The sequence below is a fragment of the Chiloscyllium punctatum genome, chromosome 52 (assembly GCF_047496795.1).
Source record: "Chiloscyllium punctatum isolate Juve2018m chromosome 52, sChiPun1.3, whole genome shotgun sequence".
NCBI lineage: Eukaryota > Metazoa > Chordata > Chondrichthyes > Orectolobiformes > Hemiscylliidae > Chiloscyllium > Chiloscyllium punctatum.
The window spans coordinates 21,941,292-21,961,320 of NC_092790.1; the positions used below are offsets into that span (position 1 = coordinate 21,941,292).

General features: G+C 53.5%; 2 protein-coding genes across 2 annotated transcripts in view; one reads left to right on the forward strand and one right to left on the reverse strand.

Annotated features, from left to right (window-relative positions):
- Positions 1 to 1,666: 1,666 nt before the first annotated feature.
- LOC140470625 (uncharacterized) lies at positions 1,667 to 5,370 on the reverse strand. Its single transcript, XM_072566671.1, has 2 exons — positions 4,344 to 5,370; positions 1,667 to 1,950 (listed from the first exon to the last, which is right to left on the reverse strand). Exons 1-2 carry the CDS (start codon positions 5,368 to 5,370, stop codon positions 1,820 to 1,822), a joined length of 1,158 nt encoding a protein of 385 aa, XP_072422772.1. The 3' UTR covers positions 1,667 to 1,819.
- A 3,324-nt stretch (positions 5,371 to 8,694) lies between these two features.
- The window catches only part of LOC140470626 (uncharacterized), a 34,087-nt gene continuing 22,752 nt past the window's right edge, over positions 8,695 to 20,029 (forward strand). Inside the window, exon 1 of the mRNA XM_072566672.1 lies at positions 8,695 to 9,061. Coding sequence (XP_072422773.1) covers positions 8,695 to 9,061 — 367 coding nt within the window. The remainder of the gene's footprint in view (positions 9,062 to 20,029) is intronic.

Genomic DNA, 20,029 nt, shown 5'->3' on the forward strand with positions numbered 1-20,029 from the left:
GGACCCCACAGTGGAGCTAACGGATGATCCCTTCGTGGAGTAAGGGCCCAGGATGGTCAGGGGCTCCACAGTGGAGGAGGAGGAGGATGAGGAAGGTCCCACGGTGGAGAAGCGTGTCGGTTCAGAGACTGAGGTGTTTGACAGCCCCACCGCAGAGGAATGTATTGGTCCACAGACAGAGGACTTGGAGAGCTCCACGGTGGAGAGGTGCGCTGGCCCAGAGACGGAGGACTCGGGCAGCCCCAGCATGGAGGAGTACGTCGGTCTAGAGACGGAGGAATTGCAGAGCCCCACGGTGGAGGCATGGGTTGGCCCAGAGAGGGAGGAGTCGGAGAGCCCCAGGGCGGAGGACTGTCTCGGTCCAGAGGCGGAGGAGTTGGAGAGCCCCGAGGCGGAGGAGATGCTGAGCTCCACGGCGGAGGAGTGTCTCGGTCCAGAGGTGGAGGAGTTGGAGAGCCCCACGGCGGAGGAGTGTCTCGGTCCAGAGGCGGAGGAGTTGGAAAGCCCCACAGTGGAGGAGTGTCTCAGTCCAGAGGTGGAGGAGTTGTTGAGCCCCACGGCGGAGGAGTGTCTCGGTCCAGAGGCGGAGAAGTTGGTGAGCCCCACGGCGGAGGAGTTGTTGAGCCCCACAGCGGAGGAGTGTCTCGGTCCAGAGGCGGAGAAGTTGGTGAGCCCCACGGCGGAGGAGTTGGAGAGCCCCACGGCGGAGGAGTTGGAGAGCCCCACGGCGGAGGAGTGTCTCGGTCCAGAGTCGGAGGAGTGTCTCGGTCCAGAGGCGGAGGGCCCCACGGCGGAGGAGTTGGAAAGCCCCACAGTGGAGGAGTGTCTCGGTCCAGAGTCGGAGGAGTTGTTGAGCCCCACGGCGGAGGAGTGTCCCGGTCCAGAGGCGGAGGGCCCCACGGCGGAGGAGTGTCCCGGTCCAGAGGCGGAGGGCCCCACGGCGGAGTTGGCGTGGACGGGCATGTGCCACTGCAGGAAGCGCTGCTGGGTGAAGCCCTTGCCGCACGCCGGGCAGACGAAGGACTCGCGGGGGCCGTGGCTCCTCTGGTGCCTCACCAGCTGCTCGGCCAGGGGGAAGCAGGCGGCGCAGGCATCGCAGCGGTAACTCTGGGCCTCGGCCATGTGGAGGCGGCGGTGCCTGCCGCAGTTCTCTGCCAGGGCAAAGGTCTTGCCGCAGAGCCCGCACTCGAGGGGCTGGCGGCCGGTGTGCGAGGCCTGGTGCCGGGCCAGCAGGGCGGCCACGGTGAAGCCCTTGCCGCAGACATCGCAGACCGCCAGCCTCTCGCCGCGGTTGCACTGGCCCCGGGAGGAGACCGCCTCAGCCCGGGTGAAGCTCATCTCCCCGATAGCCCGCTGCCCAGCGTGGACCCGCAGGTGCTGCTGGAGGGCATGGGAGCGGCTAAACTCGTCCCCGCAGGTGGCGCAGGTGAACGGGGCATCGGTCCGGGGCGGGGGTGCAGTGAGCCGCTCGCCGGCTTCCATCCCCCGCAGCGTCCCCGCCGGATCCCCCCCCTCCCGGATCCCCCCCCTCTCCTCCCCACCTCCCGGATCCCCCCCCTCCTCCTGTCCCCTCTCCTTCTTCACCTGGATCTTCCTCCCCCCCCCCCCACCTCCTCTTCCCAGCCCCCCACCTCCTCCTGGTGCGTCTCCCTCCTCCTGGTCTCTCCTCCTCCTGCCCCTGGTGTGTCCACCTCTTCCTGGACCCTCCTCCCACTATTCCTCCTGGATGACCCTCTCCCTCCTCCCCCTCCTGCAGCGGGTCCCACCTCTCAGTCCCCACCCCTCCTCCTGGTCCCCTCCTTCCTGTCCCGAGGAAGGGTCACCGGACCTGAAACATTAACCCTTGATTTCTCTCCACGAGTGCGGCCAGACCTGTCGAGCTTTTCCAGCACCTTCTGGTTTTGTTCCTCCTGACCCCTCCTCGTTCACCCTCCCAGGTCCTTGTAGCACCTACAGAGGAGCAGGGGAGGGGAGGGGAGGGGGAAGGCGAGGGAGGGGGTGGGAGAGAGAGAAAAAAACACAAAGAAAGAGATCAAAAGACAGTCAAAGACAGAGGGAGAAAGAGAGGGTGAAAGGGAAAGTGAGACCGTGAGGTAGACACAGACAGAGGACAGGGAGAGAGTGAGTGAAAGAGAGAGACAGTGAAGAGGGAGGGAGGGACAGTAAGTGAGAGACAGAGAGTGACAGGGAAGGAGAAGGGAAGACAGAGTGAGCGATGGGGTGGGGGGGACACAATGAGGGGGAAAGAGAGTGTGGGGGGGGGGGGCGGGGAAGGGAAGGCAGGGAGGGAGACACCACGCAAGAGAGTGAGAGAGACAAACAGAGAGAGGGAATGAGACAGAGACCGAAAGACCATCAAAGATAAATAGACAGAGGGAGTGAGAGAGACGGAGACAGGTTTGGGAAGGATAAGAGGCATAGAGAGAGAGAGAGAGAGAGGGAAGGGAGGAGAGAGAGAGGGAAGGGAGGAGAGAGAGAGAGGGGAGAGAGAGATTGAGAGAGAGGGAGACAGGTTTGGGAAGGATAAGAGGCATAGAGAGAGAGAGAGAGAGAGAGAGAGGGAAGGAAGGAGAGAGAGAGAGGGAGAGATTGAGAGAGACGGAGACAGGTTTGGGAAGGATAAGAGGCATAGAGAGAGAGAGAGAGAGAGGGAAGGGAGGAGAGAGAGAGAGGGAGAGATTGAGAGAGACGGAGACAGGTTTGGGAAAGAGAGAGATACAGAGAGAGAGGGAAGGAGAGAGACAGATGGATTTGTGAAATGGAGAGACACATAGAGAGAGAGAGAGAAAGAAAGAGAGAGACGTGGAGAGAGGTCACACAGTGATTGCAATGATCAGCCCACACTGAGGCCAATGCACTTGCAAAGACCATCACAGACAGCTCTGGGCTACCCCCCAGCTGTCAGTGAATACCACCGAGTTGGTGGCTGTTGTGGTATGGGGACTGACTCCCGTTTCCTCCCCTCCCCCGACTACACGTTCCTCCCCCCACACCCAACTCCTAACTCTCTCGACCTTCCCCCACCTCCCTCCGCGCCCCCCCCCCCAAACTGTCCTGGGTTCTCCATCTTTCCCCTGCTCCCTGTTCCGGGCTCTTCCCTACCCCAGATCCTATATTTCCCCCCTGGCGCCTGTCTCCCCAACTCCTGGCCCAGGAGATATACGCTGGAGAGAGTGGAGTTTTCCCCAATACCGGGAGGGAGACCAGAACTCAGTGCAGCATTCCAAAGGTGCCCTAACCAATGTCCTGTACAGCCGCAACATGACCTCCCAACTCCTGCACTCAATGCACTGACCAAGAAAGAGACATTTCAATTGAAGGGTTTATGCCCAAAATATAGACTCTCCTGCTCCTCCTTCAGTGCCACACTTTTCGATTCTAACACCAAAAGCATCTGCAGTCCTCACTTTCTCTCACTGACCAATAAAGGGAAGCACACTCCAAGGTCTCTTTGTTCAGTCACATTCCCCAGGATCTTACCATTAAATGTGTAAGTCCTGACCTGATTTGCGCTCCCAAAAGGTAGCACCTCACATTCATCTAGGTGGGTCAAACATGATTTCTCTTTGACAGAAGCTTGGAGATGTTGCTCGATGACCTCTAACCCACCCAAGCGCCCCGCGATAACCTCTTTACTAATAGCTTCTGACATTTCTTCAATGACAGATGTCAAACTAAGTCTAATTTCCTGCTTTCTGACTCGCTTGTCCAGCAAAGTTGTCACATTCCCCTGCCTTCCAATCTGATGGGATTATCTTCCAATCACGGGAGTGTGGGAAATTATAACTAACTTTACTAGAAAAGTTCTTCCAAGGCCCTGGGAATGGCACCCACAAAGCACTGGCCACTTGTCTCATTTCTCTAGTGACTGTGATTTTTCCTGAGTTCCTCCTAGTGATGATTGATATGAAATGCCTGCTCAATCTCTATTTCCCGTGATTAACTCCCACTCCGACTTTCCACCAAGCGTCTGCTCGCTTTGATAGCTTTTCATACTTTGAAGTGTGCATGCCAACTGTTACGACCTGTGTCAACACGTTTAATTGCCCCCCCCCCCCCCCCCGTTGCAAAGTCTTGGCCAGTAGCTGTGGTTCCCCTGACCCCTTGCTGTAATCCACAGAAACCAATTCCCCCAATTGTTCTTGCCAACCCCAAGTTGTTGCTGAACCCCAAGTCATTGCTGTTGCAGTCCCTGCAGCCCTCAGTGATTCAGAAGCTAGCACAGACAGATTTAATAACTAAGTGCACATATCCACATTGCATGGACTGACAGCCGAATGAAGACGCAAACCATATATCACACAGTCCCTGCACCTTCACAAAGAACAGTTATCAACCTGTACCTGCCGGTTTATGCTGTGTGAATTTGAGAGTTAATTTAACGAACACTTTCTGGCAGCCTCTGCCGTGCGAATATGCTGCAACAACTTGCAGCACCCCCAGTTCTTGGTGCAACCCAAGTTGTTGCAATCCCCAGGACCCCCAGTTTTTGTTGTTGTTGCAAAACCCCAAGTTGTTGTTGCAAAACCCCAAGTTGTTGTTGCAAACCCCAGCACTCCCGGTTCCTGTTGCAAAACCCCAAGTTGTTGTTGCAATTCCCAGGACCCCTAGTTTTTGTTGCTGTTGCAAAACCCCAAGTTGTTGTTGCAATCCCCAGAACTCCCGGTTCCTGTTGCAAAACCCCAAGTTGTTGTTGCAAAACCCCAAATTGTTGTTGCAAACCCCAGAACTCCCGGTTCCTGTTGCAAACCCCCAAGTTGTTGTTGCAATTCCCAGGACCCCTAGTTTTTGTTGCTGTTGCAAAACCCCAAGTTGTTGTTGCAATCCCCAAGTTGTTGTTGCAATTCCCAGGACCCCTAGTTTTTGTTGCTGTTGCAAAACCCCAAGTTGTTGTTGCAATCCCCAGAACTCCCGGTTCCTGTTGCAAAACCCCAAGTTGTTGTTGCAAACCCCAGAACTCCCGGTTCCTGTTGCAAAACCCCAAGTTGTTGTTGCAATTCCCAGGACCCCTAGTTTTTGTTGCTGTTGCAATCCCCAGGACCCCCAGTTTTTGTTGCTGTTGCAAAACCCCAAGTTGTTGTTGCAATCCCCAGGACCCCCAGTTTTTGTTGCTGTTGCAAAACCCCAAGTTGTTGTTGCAATCCCCAGGACCCCCAGTTTTTGTTGCTGTTGCAAAACCCCAAGTTGTTGTTGCAATCCCCAGGACCCCCAGTTGTTGTTCCAAAGGGGCCGCACCGTGTTTCCGGTCCCTCTCCACCGGATGGTCCGTTCTTTAATTCCATCCCCCACCTTTGCCTCTCGCCCTCCCTCTCTCCTGCATTCCTCCGCCGTCTGCAAACAATCCTTCCCCCCCCCATCATCCCCCGCCATCCCTCACCTTCCTCACCTTCCTCCTCCTGGAATCTGACCCTGGACTCCTCCCGGTACCAGCCTGGACCTCAGTGCGCAAGCGCCATCCCGGGCCCGGCGGCGGTCTGGAGCTGACTACGCAAGCGCCGTCCCGTGCCCGGGCTGGACCTGCGTGCGCACGCGTTCTCCCGGACCCGGCAGCAGCCTGGACCTCACGGCGCGAGTGCCGTCCCGGGCCCGGTCTGGATCTCACTGCGCAGGCGCCATTCCGGGTCCGTTTCGTTACCCCCAGTCGTACCCCCGCGCAGGCGCAGCCCGCGCCCACAGCTGCTGGGAGATAGGGCGCTTTCAACCCCCGCGCTGCCCTCTGGGTAAATTCGCCGCCATTGCTCCCAACCACACCCACACCCCACCCCAAATCCACTGCCCCCCCCCACTCCACCACAAATCCATTCCCACCCACCACCATCTACACCCACACCTCAAATACATTGCCTCTACCAACACCCACATCCACCCCAAATTCATTCCCACCCACCACCATCTACACCCACACCTCAAATCCATTGCCCCCAAACCAACACCCCCATCCCACCCCAAATCCATAGCCCCAACCCCCAGCTCATGACCGGCCCTGAGGCCTGGAAAGGGAGGGGGCAGAAGCTGGGAGAGTGGGAAATCAGCCACCTCCTTTACCCATCCCTTGCTTTTTTTTAACCTCCTCTACTGGGAGTGACTCCCCCCTCAGGAAGCCAGTTGAGAATTAAGCTGGTTAGCTATCATCAGCACCACATTATCTGTCTTTAAATGCTCCACTGTCCCATCCTGTGCAATAGACTCCAACATTTTCCCACTAACAGATGTTCACTCTACGTCGACCTTGTCAGTGGCCTGACCCTCTGGATCATACCCTTGCCATGGAGGGACAGATCAATCTCCACTTGGAAAGACTATAAAATGTGGGAGCAGAAGGTAGCCATTCACCCTATTGAGTCTGCTCCACCATTCAATCAAGGCTGATAGGTTTTTCAACCCCATTCTCTTGCTTTCTCCCCGTAACCTTTGATCTCCCTGGCGGTCAAGAACTTTTCTATCTCTGTTTTAAATATACTCAATGGTCTGACCTCTGCAGCCTTCTGTGGCATTGAATTTGGAGTGGCATGGTGGCTCACTGGTTAGCACTACCGTTTCACAGCGCCAGGGTTCAATTCCAGCCTCGGGTGATTGTCTGTGTGGGGTTTGCACACTCTCCCCGTATCTGCATGGGCTTTGCTCCGGGTGCTCCGGTTTCCTCCCACAGTCCAAAGATGTGCAGGTCAGCTGAATTGGCCATGCTAAATTGTCCACAGTGTTAGGTGCATTAGTCAGGGGGTAAATATAGGGTTGGGGAATGGGTCTGGGTGGGCTACCCTTCGGAGGATTGGTGTGGACTTGATGGGCCAAACGGCCTGTTTCCACGTTGGAGGGAATCTAATGTAATTCCACAGGGTCTGGCCAAAGCGGTTTCTCCATTCTGAAAGGTCTTCTCTTGAGTCTGAGGCTGTGCCCTCGGGTCAAACACTATTCAAAGATTGTAGTCATGACTCTGGCCGGGGGAGATCGTGTGTGACAGCTTTGATTAAGTTTTTCAGGGAGATGACTTAGGCGTGTAGACAAAGGTAAGTGAGGTTGTTGTAGTCTGTGTGCACTTTTGACAATTTTCCAAAATAAACCTGTTGGACTATAACCTGATGTTGTGTGATTTTTTTTAACTCTGTACACCCCAGCACCTCCAAATTATAGCTGTTTTTATGCAAATGAAAGGACGGGGTGCGGGTACATCAGGGTGGGGAAGAAGTAAACACTAGGTCGAGATAGAGCCCAAAGAGAGACAATAGTTGGACAGATAAGGAACTGGTTAACGGTCAGCCCATGGGATTCAGGGCAATTTGGAAATCTGCTCCAAACTTGGCTTCATGCAGGAGGCAGATGGTGATAGCAGCTTTGTGACTGGAAGACTGTGCAGAAGCTGAGGGTCACAGTCCAAAGGTGAGGCGCTGGAAAAAACCCAGCACATCATCCGAGGAGCAAGAGAAGGGATGATTCCTGATGAAGGGCTTATCGACTCTCCTGCTCCTCGGATGCTGCCTGACCTGCTGTGCTTTCCCAGCACCGCACTCTCGACTTTTGGCTGTTTGCTGTGAACACACAATGGCCGAGACTTGAGTGGAGGAGGTACGATCAGCAATTTGCAGATGACATGCAAGTTGCGGGTGCGGTAAACAGCGAGGAGGGAAGTCTTAGACTGCACGACCATTTGGATGGGCAGGTCAGATGGGGCTGAACAACGGCAAATGGAACTTAATCCTGAAAACTGAGAGGTGATGGGAGGATTAACCAGGCAAGGGCGGGTAGAATGAATCGTAGGCCTCTCAGAAATACAGATGCTCAGAGGTCTTGGCCTACGTGATCACAGATCCTTAAACACTGTGCGAACCTGTGGATGCTGGGATACAAAACCACAGCTTGCTGGAAAAGCTCAGCAGATCTGGTCGCGTCTGCGGAGAGAAATCAAAGTTAATGCTTTGGACCCAGTGACCCTTCCTCAGGACTGATGGTAGGTAGGAAAAAAAGTTTAAAGGTCAGGTAAATTGGCTGTTCTAAATTGCCCGTAGTGTTAGCTGGATTAGCCAGGGGTAAATGTAGGGGAATGGGTCTGGGTGGGTTAGCTCTTCAGAGGGTCGGCCTTGTTGGGCCGAAGGGCCTGTTCCCACACTGTAGTGAACCCTAATCAGGTTTATTTGGAATTCCTTGTTTTGGGAGCGCTGGTCCTTCCTCAAACATCATCCTGCTCCACTCGTTCCCTGACGAAGGAGCAGTGCAACGAAAGCTAGTGCTTCCAAATAAACTTGTGGGGCGCTAACCTGATGTTGTGTGGTTTTGAACCAACCCAGTCCAACACCAGCACCAACATCATAGCTGGGGGAGAAAAAAAAGTTGTTTTTACGCAAAAGGACGGGGGTGGGGGAGGGTAAGGAGTAAACACTAGGTGGAGATAGAGCCCAAAGAGAGAGAATAGTTGGACAGATAAGTTTAGGAGAATGCATAGCTGCTATTGGAAACTATTAGTGGTTAACAGCAGACCAACTGGTAACAGGGCCTGTGTGTGGGGGTTAAAGGAAGGGGAGGAGTATACTTAAGAGGGAAATCAGGATGGCAAAACGCGGACATGAGATAGCTTTGGTAAATAGAATTAAGGAGAATCCAAAGGGTTTTTACAAATATATTAAGGACAAAAGGGTAACTAGGGAGAGAATAGGGCCCCTCAAAGATCAGCAAGGCGGCCTTTGTGTGGAGCCACAGAAAATGGGGGAGACACTAAATGAATATTTTGCATCAGTATTTACTGTGGAAAAGGATATGGAAGATACAGACTGGAGGGAAATAGATGGTGACATCTCGCAAAACGTCCAGATTATAGAGGAGGAAGTGCTGGGTGTCTTGAAACGGTTAAAGGTGGATAAATCCCCAGGACCTGATCAGGTGTACCCGAGAACTCTGTGGGAAGCTAAAGAAGTGATTGCTGGGCCTCTTGCTGAGATATTTGTATCATCGATAGTCACAGGCGAGGTGCCGGAAGACTGGAGGTTGGCAAACGTGGTGCCACTGTTTAAGAAGGGTGGTAAAGACAAGCCAGGGAACTATGGACCGGTGAGCCTGACCCCAGTGGTGGGTAAGTTGTTGGAGGGAATCCTGAGGGACAGGATGTACATGTATTTGGAAAGGCAAGGACTGATTCGGGATATTCAACATGGCTTTGTGTGTGGGAAATCATGTCTCACAAACTTGATTGAGTTTTTTTAGGAAGTAACAAAGAGGATTGATGAGGGTAAAGCAGTGGATGTGATCTATATGGACTTCAGTAAGGTGTTCGACAAGGTTCCCCCTGGGAGACTGATTAGCAAGGTTAGATCTCATGGAATACAGGGAGAACTAGCCATTTGGATACCGAACTGGCTCAAAGGTAGAAGGCAGAGGGTGGTGGTAGAGGGTTGTTTTTAAGACTGGAGGCCTGTGACCAGTAGAGTACCACAAGGATTGGTGCTGGGTCCTCTACTTTTTGTCATTTACATAAATGATTTGGATGCGAGCATAAGAGGTACAGTTAGTAAGTTTGCAGATGACACCAAAATTGGAGGTGTAGTGGACAGCGAAGAGGGTTACCTCAGATTACAACAGGATCTAGACCAGATGGGCCAATGGGCTGAGAAGTGTCAGATGGAGTTTAATTCAGATAATTGTGAGGTGCTGCATTTTGGGAAAGCAAATCTTAGCAGGACCTATACACTTCATGGTAAGGTCCTAGGGAGTGGTGCTGAACAAAGAGACCTTGGAGTGCAGGTTCATAGCTCCTTGAAAGTGGAGTCGCAGGTAGATAGGATAGTGAAGAAGGCGTTTGGTATGCTTTCCTTTATTGGTCAGAGTATTGAGTACAGGAGTTGGGAGGTCACGTTGCGGCTGTACAGGACATTGGTTAGGCCACTGTTGGAATATTGTGTGCAATTCTGGTCTCCTTCCTATTGGAAAGATGTTGTGAAACTTGAAAGGGTTCAGAAAAGATTTACAAGCATGTTGCCAGGGTTGGATGATCTGAGCTACAGGGAGAGGCTGAACGGGCTGGGACTGTTTTCCCTGGAGCGTCGGAGGCTGAGGGGTGACCTTAAAGAGGTTTACAAAATTATGAGGGGTATGGATAGGATAAATAGACAAAGTCTTTTCCCCCTGGGGTAGGGGAGTCCAGAACTAGAGGGGCATAGGTTTAGGGTGAAAGGGGAAAGATATAAAAGAGACCTAAGGGGCAACTTTTTCCCCCAGAGGGTGGTACATGTATGGAATGAGCTGCCAGAGGAAGTGGTGGAGGCTGGTACAATTGCAACATTTAAGAGGCATTTGGATGGGTATATGAATAGGAAGGGTTTGGAGGGATATGGGCCGGGTGCTGGCAGGTGGGACTATATTGGGTTGGGATATCTGGGTCAGCATGGACGGGTTGGACCGAAGGGTCTGTTTCCGTGCTGTACACCTCTGTGACTCTATAACTAGGAGCAGGAGTAGGCCATCTGGCCCTTCGAACCTGCTCCCCCATTCAATAAGATCAGGGGCTGATCTTTTCATGGCCTCAGCTCCACTTACCCACCCTCTCACTGTCACCGTTAATTCCTTTATTGTTCAAAAACCTCTGTCTTAGCTTTAAAAACATTTACAGAAGTAGCATCAAGTACTTCAATGGGCAGGGAATTCCATAGACTCAAAACCCTCTGGTTGAAGAAGTTCCTTCTCAATTCAGTCTTAAACCTGCTCTCCCTAATTTTAAGGCTATGCCCTAATTTCATTTGACAGTGGAAATATCCTCTCCACGTCTGTTATCTATTCCCTTTATAATTTCATATGTTTCTCGAGGATCTCCCCTCATTTTTCTACATTCCAGTGAATATAATCCCTGTCTACTCAATCTTATCTCATAAACCAACTCCCTCAACTCTGGAATCACACTGGTAAACCTCTTCTGCACCCCTTTTAGTGTCAGTCGATCCTTTCTCAAGTAAAGAGACCAAAACTGCAATTAAGATGATCACCACATATGGGAATCTCGTCTATAATAATCAAAGTTCAAAATCGCATAACACCAGGTTCCAAGTCCAATACGATTCCAAATAAACCTGGTGGACTATAACCTGGTGATATGTGTGTTTTTTAACTATGTCCACCCCAGTCCAATGTGGGCACCTCCACATCATAGCTGTAACAATCAAAGCATTGAATGTAAGAATAAGGAGATTATTATGGAGCTGTAAACATAATTAGTTAGCTCCAGATGGAGTAATGTGTACAGTTCGAGATTCCCTATAGTGTGGGAACAGGCCCTTCAGCCCATCGAGTCCACACCGACCCTCTGAAGAGCAACCCACCCCCTTACATTTACCCCTTCCCCCAACACTATGGGCAATTTCTGGATTAGTGGTGCTGGAAGAGCACGGCAGTTCAGGCAGCATCCAACGAGCAGCGAAATCGACGTTTCGGGCAAAAGCCCAACGTCAATTTCGCTGCTCGTTGGATGCTGCCTGAACTGCTGTGCTCTTCCAGCCACCACTAATCCAGTATTTGCTTTCCAGCATCTGCAGTCATTGTTTTTAACCTCACTACGGGCAATTTAGCATGGTCAATTCATCCTAAACCGCACATCTTTGGATTGTGTGAGGAAACCCACGTAGACACAGGAAGAACGTGCAGACTCCACACAGACAGTCGCCCGAGGTGGAGAATTGAACTCGGGTCCCCGGTGCTGTGAGGCAACAGTGCTAACCACTGTGCCACCCCTAGGTGTCCCATTTTAGGAAGGCTGTGATTGCACTTGGAAGTGGTGCAGAGGAGATTGACCAGGGTGTAGTCTGGGATGGAGCAATTCAGTTATGGTGGTCCATTGGTTATAGCAGTGCAGCCTCACAGCAGCAGGTTCAATTCCCACCTCAGGCAACTCTCTGTGTGGAGTTTGCACATTCTCCCCCTGTCTGCGTGGGTTTCCTCTGGGTGTCCTGGTTTCTTCCCACAGTCCAGAGATGTGCAGGTCAGGGTGGATTAATCATTGAAAATTTAGGGTTACACCGATGGGGGTAGGTCTGGGGTGGGATGCTCTTCGGAGGGTCAGTGTGGACTCGATGGGCCGAATGGCCTGTTTCCACTTTGTAAGTAATCTAATCTAAAAGTGCGGAGTGGCGTAGAGAGCGAGACATTTTTCCACTGAGGAGCTGCATCAATAACTAGTGAGCGTAAGACCATAAGATATAGAAACAGAATTAGGCCGTTCGGTCCATCGACTCTGTTCAAACATTCAATCATGGTTGATATGTGTCTCAACTCTATTCTCTTGCCTTATCCTCCTAATTCTTGAGCCCCTTAGTTATCAAAAACCTATCTCTGTCTTAAAGACACTCAGTGACTTGACCTTCACAGTCCTTTGCAGCTTGATTCTGCAGATACACTACTCTCTGGCTGAAGAAGTATCTTCCCATCTCAGTTCTTAAAGGTCAATCGTCCTTCTCTCCAAATCTATACCCTGCTTGCTTTTCGCTCCTACTGGTGGAGACTCCTGCCCCACATCCACTCTTAGACCACTTAGTATTCTGTAAGTTTCAATTATATCCCTACTCATCCCTTGTAAACTCCAATGGGTCAACAAAGAGTCAATCAGATTCGCTACAGTGTGGAAATCAACTGCTTGTCATTTGACAAGCCCTTCGTTCCCAGGAGTACCAGAGTTGAAAAAATGTGGTGCTGGAGAAACACAGCAGGCCAGGCAACATCCGAGGAGCAGGAGAATCGACGTTTCGGGCATATAAGCCCTTCTTCAGGAATGAGGCTGGTGCGCCAAGCGGGCTGAGATAAAAGGTAGGGGGTGGAGTGGGGGGGAGGGAATTTGGGGGAGGGGCGCTGGGAATACGATAGGTGGAATGAGGTGAGGGTGAGGGTGATCGGCCGGAGAGGGGGGTGGGGGGCGGAGAGGTTGGGAAGATGATTGCAGGTCAAGAAGGCGATGCTGATTCTGAGGGTTGGGACTGAGGTAAGGTGGGGGGGGAGGAGAAATTAGGAAGTTGGAGAAATCTGCATTCATCCCTTGTGGTTGGAGGGTTCCTAGGCGGAAGATGGGGCGCTCTTCCTCCAACCATCGTGTGGCCAGGTCTGGCGATGGAGGAGGCCAAGGACCTGCATGTCCTTAGTGGAGTGGGAGGGGGAGTTGAAGTGTTGAGCCACGGGGTGGTTGGGTTGGTTGGTCCGGGTGTCCCAGAGGTGTTCTCTGAAATGTTCCGCAAGTAGGCGGCCTGTCTCCCCAATGTAGAGGAGGCCACATCGGGTGTAACGGACACAGTAAATGATGTGTGTGGAGGTGCAGGTGAATTTGCGACGGATATGGAAGGATCCATTGGGGCCTTGGAGGGAAGTGAGGGGGGCGGGTGTGGGCGCAAGTTTTGCACTTCTTGCAGTTGCAGGGGAAGGTGCCGGGAGTGGAGGTTGGGTTGGTGGGGGCGTGTGGACCTGACGAGGGAGTCGCGGAGGGAGTGGTCTCTCCTGAACGCTGATAGGGGAGGGGAGGGAAATATATCCCTGGTGGTGGGGTCTGTTTGGAGGTGGCGGAAATGACGGAGGATGATACGATGTATCTGGAGGTTGGTGGGGTGGTAGGTGAGGACCAGTGGGGTTCTGTCCTGGTGGCGATTGTAGGGGCGGGGTTCAAGGGCAGAGGAGCAGGAAGTGGGGGAGATGCGGTGGAGAGTGTCGTCGACCACGTTGGAGGGGAAGTTGCGGTCTTTGAAGAAGGAGGCCATCTGGGTTGTTCGGTTTTGGAACTGGTCCTTCTGGGAGCAGATAAGGCGAAGGCGAAGGTGAAGGAATTGGGAATATGGGATGGGGTTTTTACAGGGGGCAGGGTGGGAGGGGGCGTGGACCTGACCAGGTAGTCACGGAGGGAACGGTCTTTGCGGAAGGCGGAAAGTGGTGGGGAGGGAAATATATCCCTGGTGGTGGGGTCTGTTCGGAGGTGGCGGAAATGTCGGTGGATGATTTGGTTTATGCAAAGGTTGGTAGGGTGGAAGGTCAGCACCAGGGGCGTTCTGTCCTTGTTACGGTTGGAGGGGTGGGGTCTGAGGGTGGAGGTGTGGGATGTAGACGAGATGCGTTGGAGGGCATCTTTAACCACGTGGGAAGGGAAATTGCGCGTCTGGTGTGTTCTGTGGTGGAACTGGTCCTCCTGGGAGCAGATCCGGCGGAGGTGGAGGAATTGGGAATATGGGATGTCATTTTTGCAAGAGGTAGGGTGGGAAGAGGTGTAATCCAGGTAGCTGTGGGAGTCGGTGGATTTGTAAAAAATGTGTGTCAAGTCGGTCATCATTAATGGAGATGGAGAGATCCAGGAAGGGGAGCGAGGTGTCAGAAATGGTCCAGGTAAATTTAAGGTCAGGTTGGAATGTGTTGGTGAAGTTGATGAATTGCTCAACCTCCTCGCGGGAGCACGAGGTGGTGCCAATGCAGTCATCAATGTAGTGGAGGAAGAGGTGGGGAGTGGTGCCGGTGTAATTACGGAAGATCAACTGTTCTACATAGTCAACAAAGAGACAGGCATAGCTGGGGCCCATACGTGTGCCCATGGCTACACCTTTGGTCTGGAGGAAGTGGAAGGATTCAAAGGTGAAATTGTTAAGGGTGAGGACCAGTTCGGCCAAACGAATGAGAGTGTCAGTGGAAGGGTACTGTTGGGGATGTCTGGAGAGGAACAAACAGAGGGCTTGGAAGCCCTGGTCATGGCGGATGGAGGTGTAGAGGGATTGGATATCCATGGTGAAGATGAAGCGTTGGGGGCCGGGGAAACGGAAGTCTTGGAGGAGGTTGAGGGCGTGGGTGGTGTCTCGAACGTATGTTGGGAGTATCTGGACTAGGGGGGATAGGACAGTGTCGAGGTAGGTAGAGATGAGTTCAGTGGGGCAGGAGCATGCTGAGACAATGGGTCGGCCAGGGTGGTCAGGCTTGTGGATCTTGGGAAGGAGGTAGAACCGGGCAGTGCGGGGTTCCCGGACTATGAGGTTGGAAGGTGTGGGTGGGAGATCTGAGGTGATGAGGTACTGTATTGTCTGGGAGATGATGGTTTGGTAATGGGGGGTGGGGTCATGGTCGAGGGGGCAGTAGGAAGAGGTGTCCTCGAGTTGGCGTTTGGCTTCAGCTGTGTAGAGGTCAGTGCGCCAGACTACCAATGCGCCCCCTTTATCCGCTGGCTTGATGGTGAGGTTGGGATTGGAGCAGAGGGATTGGAGGGCTGCGCGTTGTGAGGGTGAGAGGTTGGAGTGGGGGAGGGAGGTAGACAGGTTGAGGCAGTTAATGTCCTGGCGGCAGTTGGAAATGAAGAGGTCGAGGGCAGGTAATAGGCCAGCGCGGGGTGTCCAGGTGGATGCAGTGTGTTGGAGGTGGGCGAAGGGGTCCTCGGAAGGTGGGCGGGAGTCCTGATTGTGAAAGTAAGCTCGGAGGCGGAGGCGACGGAAGAATTGTTCGATGTCACGGCGTGTATTAAATTGATTGATGCGTGGACGGAGGGGGATGAAGGGGAGTCCTTTGCTGAGGACTGATCCAAGTCCTCAGTGAGGGGGAGGTCAGCGGGGTGGGGGGGGGAGGGGGGGAATGGTGAAAACCCGGCAGGGCTGGGAGCTGGGATCTGGTGTGGGTGTAGAGCTGGGAGTGGGGGCGAAACCTGTAACTGGAGTGGGTGTGATGGTGGGGGGGGGGGGGGGGAATGGGGGTGGAGTCATGAGCAGGGGTAGTGTTCCCCTAGGGGTTCTCGGGGGAGGGGGGGGGTTGGGGATAGTGACAGTGGGGTCTGTGGGAGGGTGTGTCAGCAGAATGCAGGTGAGTGGCGCTGGTGGGGGCAGCAGGGCTGGAGGAAGTATAATATTGACTCTGAGACAAACTGTTAAAATGACTGTTTTCAGGGCTATTACATTCATTATACAAATGAGAATAACAAAAGTCTAATTCAAACTTAACCCCATCTGAAAACTCCACAAACAGAATGGGTCCAGGACAAACAAAACACTGAAAATATCGAATAAAATGTTTTATTCTCAGAAGTGATCAAACTTGACAAAAGCAAAAGCTGAAATTAACATCTTTGACTCCACGACTCTCTGTTTGGAACTGGGCTTTAGGGCACCTTAAGTTTATAGAGTTAAAAGTCAAACAACACCAGGTTTAATTGGAAGCACTAGCTTTCGGAGCGCTGCCCCTTCATCAGGTAAGATGCTTCCAATTAAACCTGTCGGACTATAACCTGGGGTTGTCTACACCCCAGGCCAATCTCGGTTTAATAAGTAGATAAAAGTGTCTTTCCAAAGTATTTTGGAAACGTTTCTGAAAATCTTTATTTTTTTTTGAAGAAAAAAGGTTTGGAAGTGTTTTGAAAATGGGGAAAAGGTGCTGAAAGGGTGAACGGAAAATCTTCGGAGAAATCTGAAGACCGCCCTCGCTGACAGAGGGCATGTTCTCAGTCTCTAAAAGGCGTGCCCTAAAGCCCAGTTCCAAACTCCCTGCCGGCTCTTGTTTGTCAGACCGTCCTCTCTTGTGCTTCAGGATGTCCCAGCCGCCAGTTGAAGTTTCGTCGCCCGGGACGGATCAGGGTGGGTTCGCGTTTCCCAGTGTGCGAGAGTCTCCATCCACTGCTGTGGCCCACCCTGACCCCAGGGGGTGGGGGGTCGGGGAAGTGGGTCTTCAGGAAACCGCGGGGGGAACCACAGACAGACAGACAGAGAGAGAGAGAGAGAGAGAGAGGACGGTTCCGGGGCTGAGCTGGCAGGAGCTTCCCCCCGAATTGGTGGACAGGATCTGATGAGCAGCTCTGAACAAACGAGAGGGGGAGAGACGTGGGAGGGAGAGAGAGAGAGAGAGATGAGTGGGGGAGAGAGAGAGAGAGAGAGAGAGGGAGAGAGAGATGGGTGGGGGAGAGAGAGAGGGAGAGAGATGGGTGGGAGAGAGAGAGAGGGAGAGAGATGGCTGGGAGAGAGAATAGAGACACACACACACACACACACACAGAATGTGATAGAGAAATGAAAGGAAGAGGCAGCCAGTGAACAGAGATGTAGAGGGAGAGGGACACCGCGCTGGAGGGTTGGGGGAGAATGGATTTGGGGAAAGGACGAGACGGAGATGGAGCCAAATGCTGAGGGTCCAACTGAGAGTTGGCAGTGGTTGGGGGGAAAAAAAAGATTCGTTGCCTGAGCTGGAACTATTCGGTGTCAGCGACATTAACTTTCAGTTTCGATTCCGTGATAAATCAAATTGGGAACGGGAAACGGAGGGAGAGAGGGATGGGTGGGGGTGGGGGTGGTAAGAATGAGACTGAGAGACTGGGGGTTAGAGGGAGAGGGAGACAGACAGAATGAAAGGGAGGGGGTAGACAGAGACAGAGGGAGGTTGGACACAGAGGAGGAAGAGAGCAAGAGAGAGAGAGAGAGAGAGAGAGAGACCGGTTCAGTTTCGATTCTGGCATCTCCAAGCGAACAGTACGGAACCACAGATTGAAGTTCGGTCAGTGGAAGAGGGTGGGGTGGGAGAGAGAAATCATTGTTGAGGAGGGGAGTCGATATGATTTAGCACGTGGATCCAGGGTGGGAGAGCGGGAAGGGATAAGTAAGACTCACATAGTGTCTGGGGTATGGGGTGGGCGGGGGGGAAGTGAGACTCAGGGTGTCTGGGGTAAGGGGGGATAGTGAGACTCACAGGGTGTCTGGGGTATGGGGGGATAGTGAGACTCACAGGGTGTCTGGGGTAAGGGGGGGATAGTGAGACTCACAGGGTGTCTGGGGTAAGGGGGGGATAGTGAGACTCACAGGGTGTCTGGGGTATGGGGGGATAGTGAGACTGACAGGGTGTCTGGGGTAAGGGGAGGATAGTGAGACTCACAGGGTGTCTGGGGTAAGGGGGGGATAGTGAGACTCACAGGGTGTCTGGGGTATGGGGATAGTGAGACTCACAGGGCGTCTGGGGTATGGGGGGATAGTGAGACTGACAGGGTGTCTGGGGTAAGGAGGGATAGTGAGACTCACAGGGTGTCTGGGGTAAGGGGGGATAGTGAGACTCACAGGGTGTCTGGGGTAAGGGGGATAGTGAGACTCACAGGGTGTCTGGGGTAAGGGGGATAGTGAGACTCACAGGGTGTCTGGGGTATGGGGGGATAGTGAGACTCACAGGGTGTCTGGGGTAAGGGGGGATAGTGAGACTCACAGGGAGTCTGGGGTATGGGGATAGTGAGACTCACAGGGTGTCTGGGGTAAGGGGGGGATAGTGAGACTCACAGGGTGTCTGGGGTATGGGGGGATAGTGAGACTGACAGGGTGTCTGGGGTAAGGGGAGGATAGTGAGACTCACAGGGTGTCTGGGGTAAGGGGGGGATAGTGAGACTCACAGGGTGTCTGGGGTAAGGGGGATAGTGAGACTCACAGGGAGTCTGGGGTAAGGGGATAGTGAGACTCACAGGGTGTCTGGGGTATGGGGGGATAGTGAGACTCACAGGGAGTCTGGGGTAAGGGGGGGATAGTGAGACTCACAGGGTGTCTGGGGTATGGGGGGATAGTGAGACTCACAGGGCGTCTGGGGTATGGGGGGATAGTGAGACTGACAGGGTGTCTGGGGTATGGGGGGATAGTGAGACTGACAGGGTGTCTGGGGTAAGGGGAGGATAGTGAGACTCACAGGGTGTCTGGGGTAAGGGGGGGATAGTGAGACTCACAGGGTGTCTGGGGTATGGGGATAGTGAGACTCACAGGGCGTCTGGGGTATGGGGGGATAGTGAGACTGACAGGGTGTCTGGGGTAAGGAGGGATAGTGAGACTCACAGGGTGTCTGGGGTAAGGGGGGGATAGTGAGACTCACAGGGTGTCTGGGGTAAGGGGGATAGTGAGACTCACAGGGTGTCTGGGGTAAGGGGGATAGTGAGACTCACAGGGTGTCTGGGGTATGGGGGGATAGTGAGACTCACAGGGTGTCTGGGGTAAGGGGGGATAGTGAGACTCACAGGGAGTCTGGGGTATGGGGATAGTGAGACTCACAGGGTGTCTGGGGTAAGGGGGGGATAGTGAGACTCACAGGGTGTCTGGGGTATGGGGGGATAGTGAGACTGACAGGGTGTCTGGGGTAAGGGGAGGATAGTGAGACTCACAGGGTGTCTGGGGTAAGGGGGGGATAGTGAGACTCACAGGGTGTCTGGGGTAAGGGGGGATAGTGAGACTCACAGGGTGTCTGGGGTAAGGGGGATAGTGAGACTCACAGGGAGTCTGGGGTAAGGGGGGATAGTGAGACTCACAGGGTGTCTGGGGTATGGGGGGATAGTGAGACTCACAGGGAGTCTGGGGTAAGGGGGGGATAGTGAGACTCACAGGGTGTCTGGGGTATGAGGGGATAGTGAGACTCACAGGGTGTCTGGGGTAAGGGGGGATAGTGAGACTCACAGGGTGTCTGGGGTAAGGGGGGATAGTGAGACTCACAGGGTGTCTGGGGTATGGGGGGATAGTGAGACTCACAGGGTGTCTGGGGTAAGGGGGGATAGTGAGACTGACAGGGAGTCTGGGGTATGGGGGGATAGTGAGACTCACAGGGTGTCTGGGGTATGGGGGGATAGTGAGACTCACAGGGTGTCTGGGGTAAGGGGGGATAGTGAGACTCACAGGGAGTCTGGGGTAAGGGGATAGTGAGACTCACAGGGTGTCTGGGGTATGGGGGGATAGTGAGACTCACAGGGAGTCCGGGGTAAGGGGGGGATAGTGAGACTCACAGGGTGTCTGGGGTATGGGGGGATAGTGAGACTCACAGGGGGTCTGGGGTATGGGGGGATAGTGAGACTGACAGGGTGTCTGGGGTAAGGGGGGGATAGTGAGACTGACAGGGTGTCTGGGGTAAGGGGATAGTGAGACACACAGGGCGTCTGGGGTATGGGGGGATAGTGAGACTCACAGGGCGTCTGGGGTATGGGGGGATAGTGAGACTGACAGGGTGTCTGGGGTAAGGGGGGGATAGTGAGACTGACAGGGTGTCTGGGGTAAGGGGATAGTGAGACACACAGGGCGTCTGGGGTATGGGGGGATAGTGAGACTCACAGGGCGTCTGGGGT

Excerpts from the sequence above, each read along its gene's own strand:
- LOC140470625 (XM_072566671.1), bottom strand. The coding sequence starts at position 5,370 with ATGGCGGGGGATGATGGGGGGGGGAAGGATTGTTTGCAGACGGCGGAG. Across the intron at positions 1,951-4,343 it reads CACACAGCATAAACCGGCAG|GTGCTACAAGGACCTGGGAG; the intron begins GTACAGGTTGAT and ends GCTCCTCTGTAG.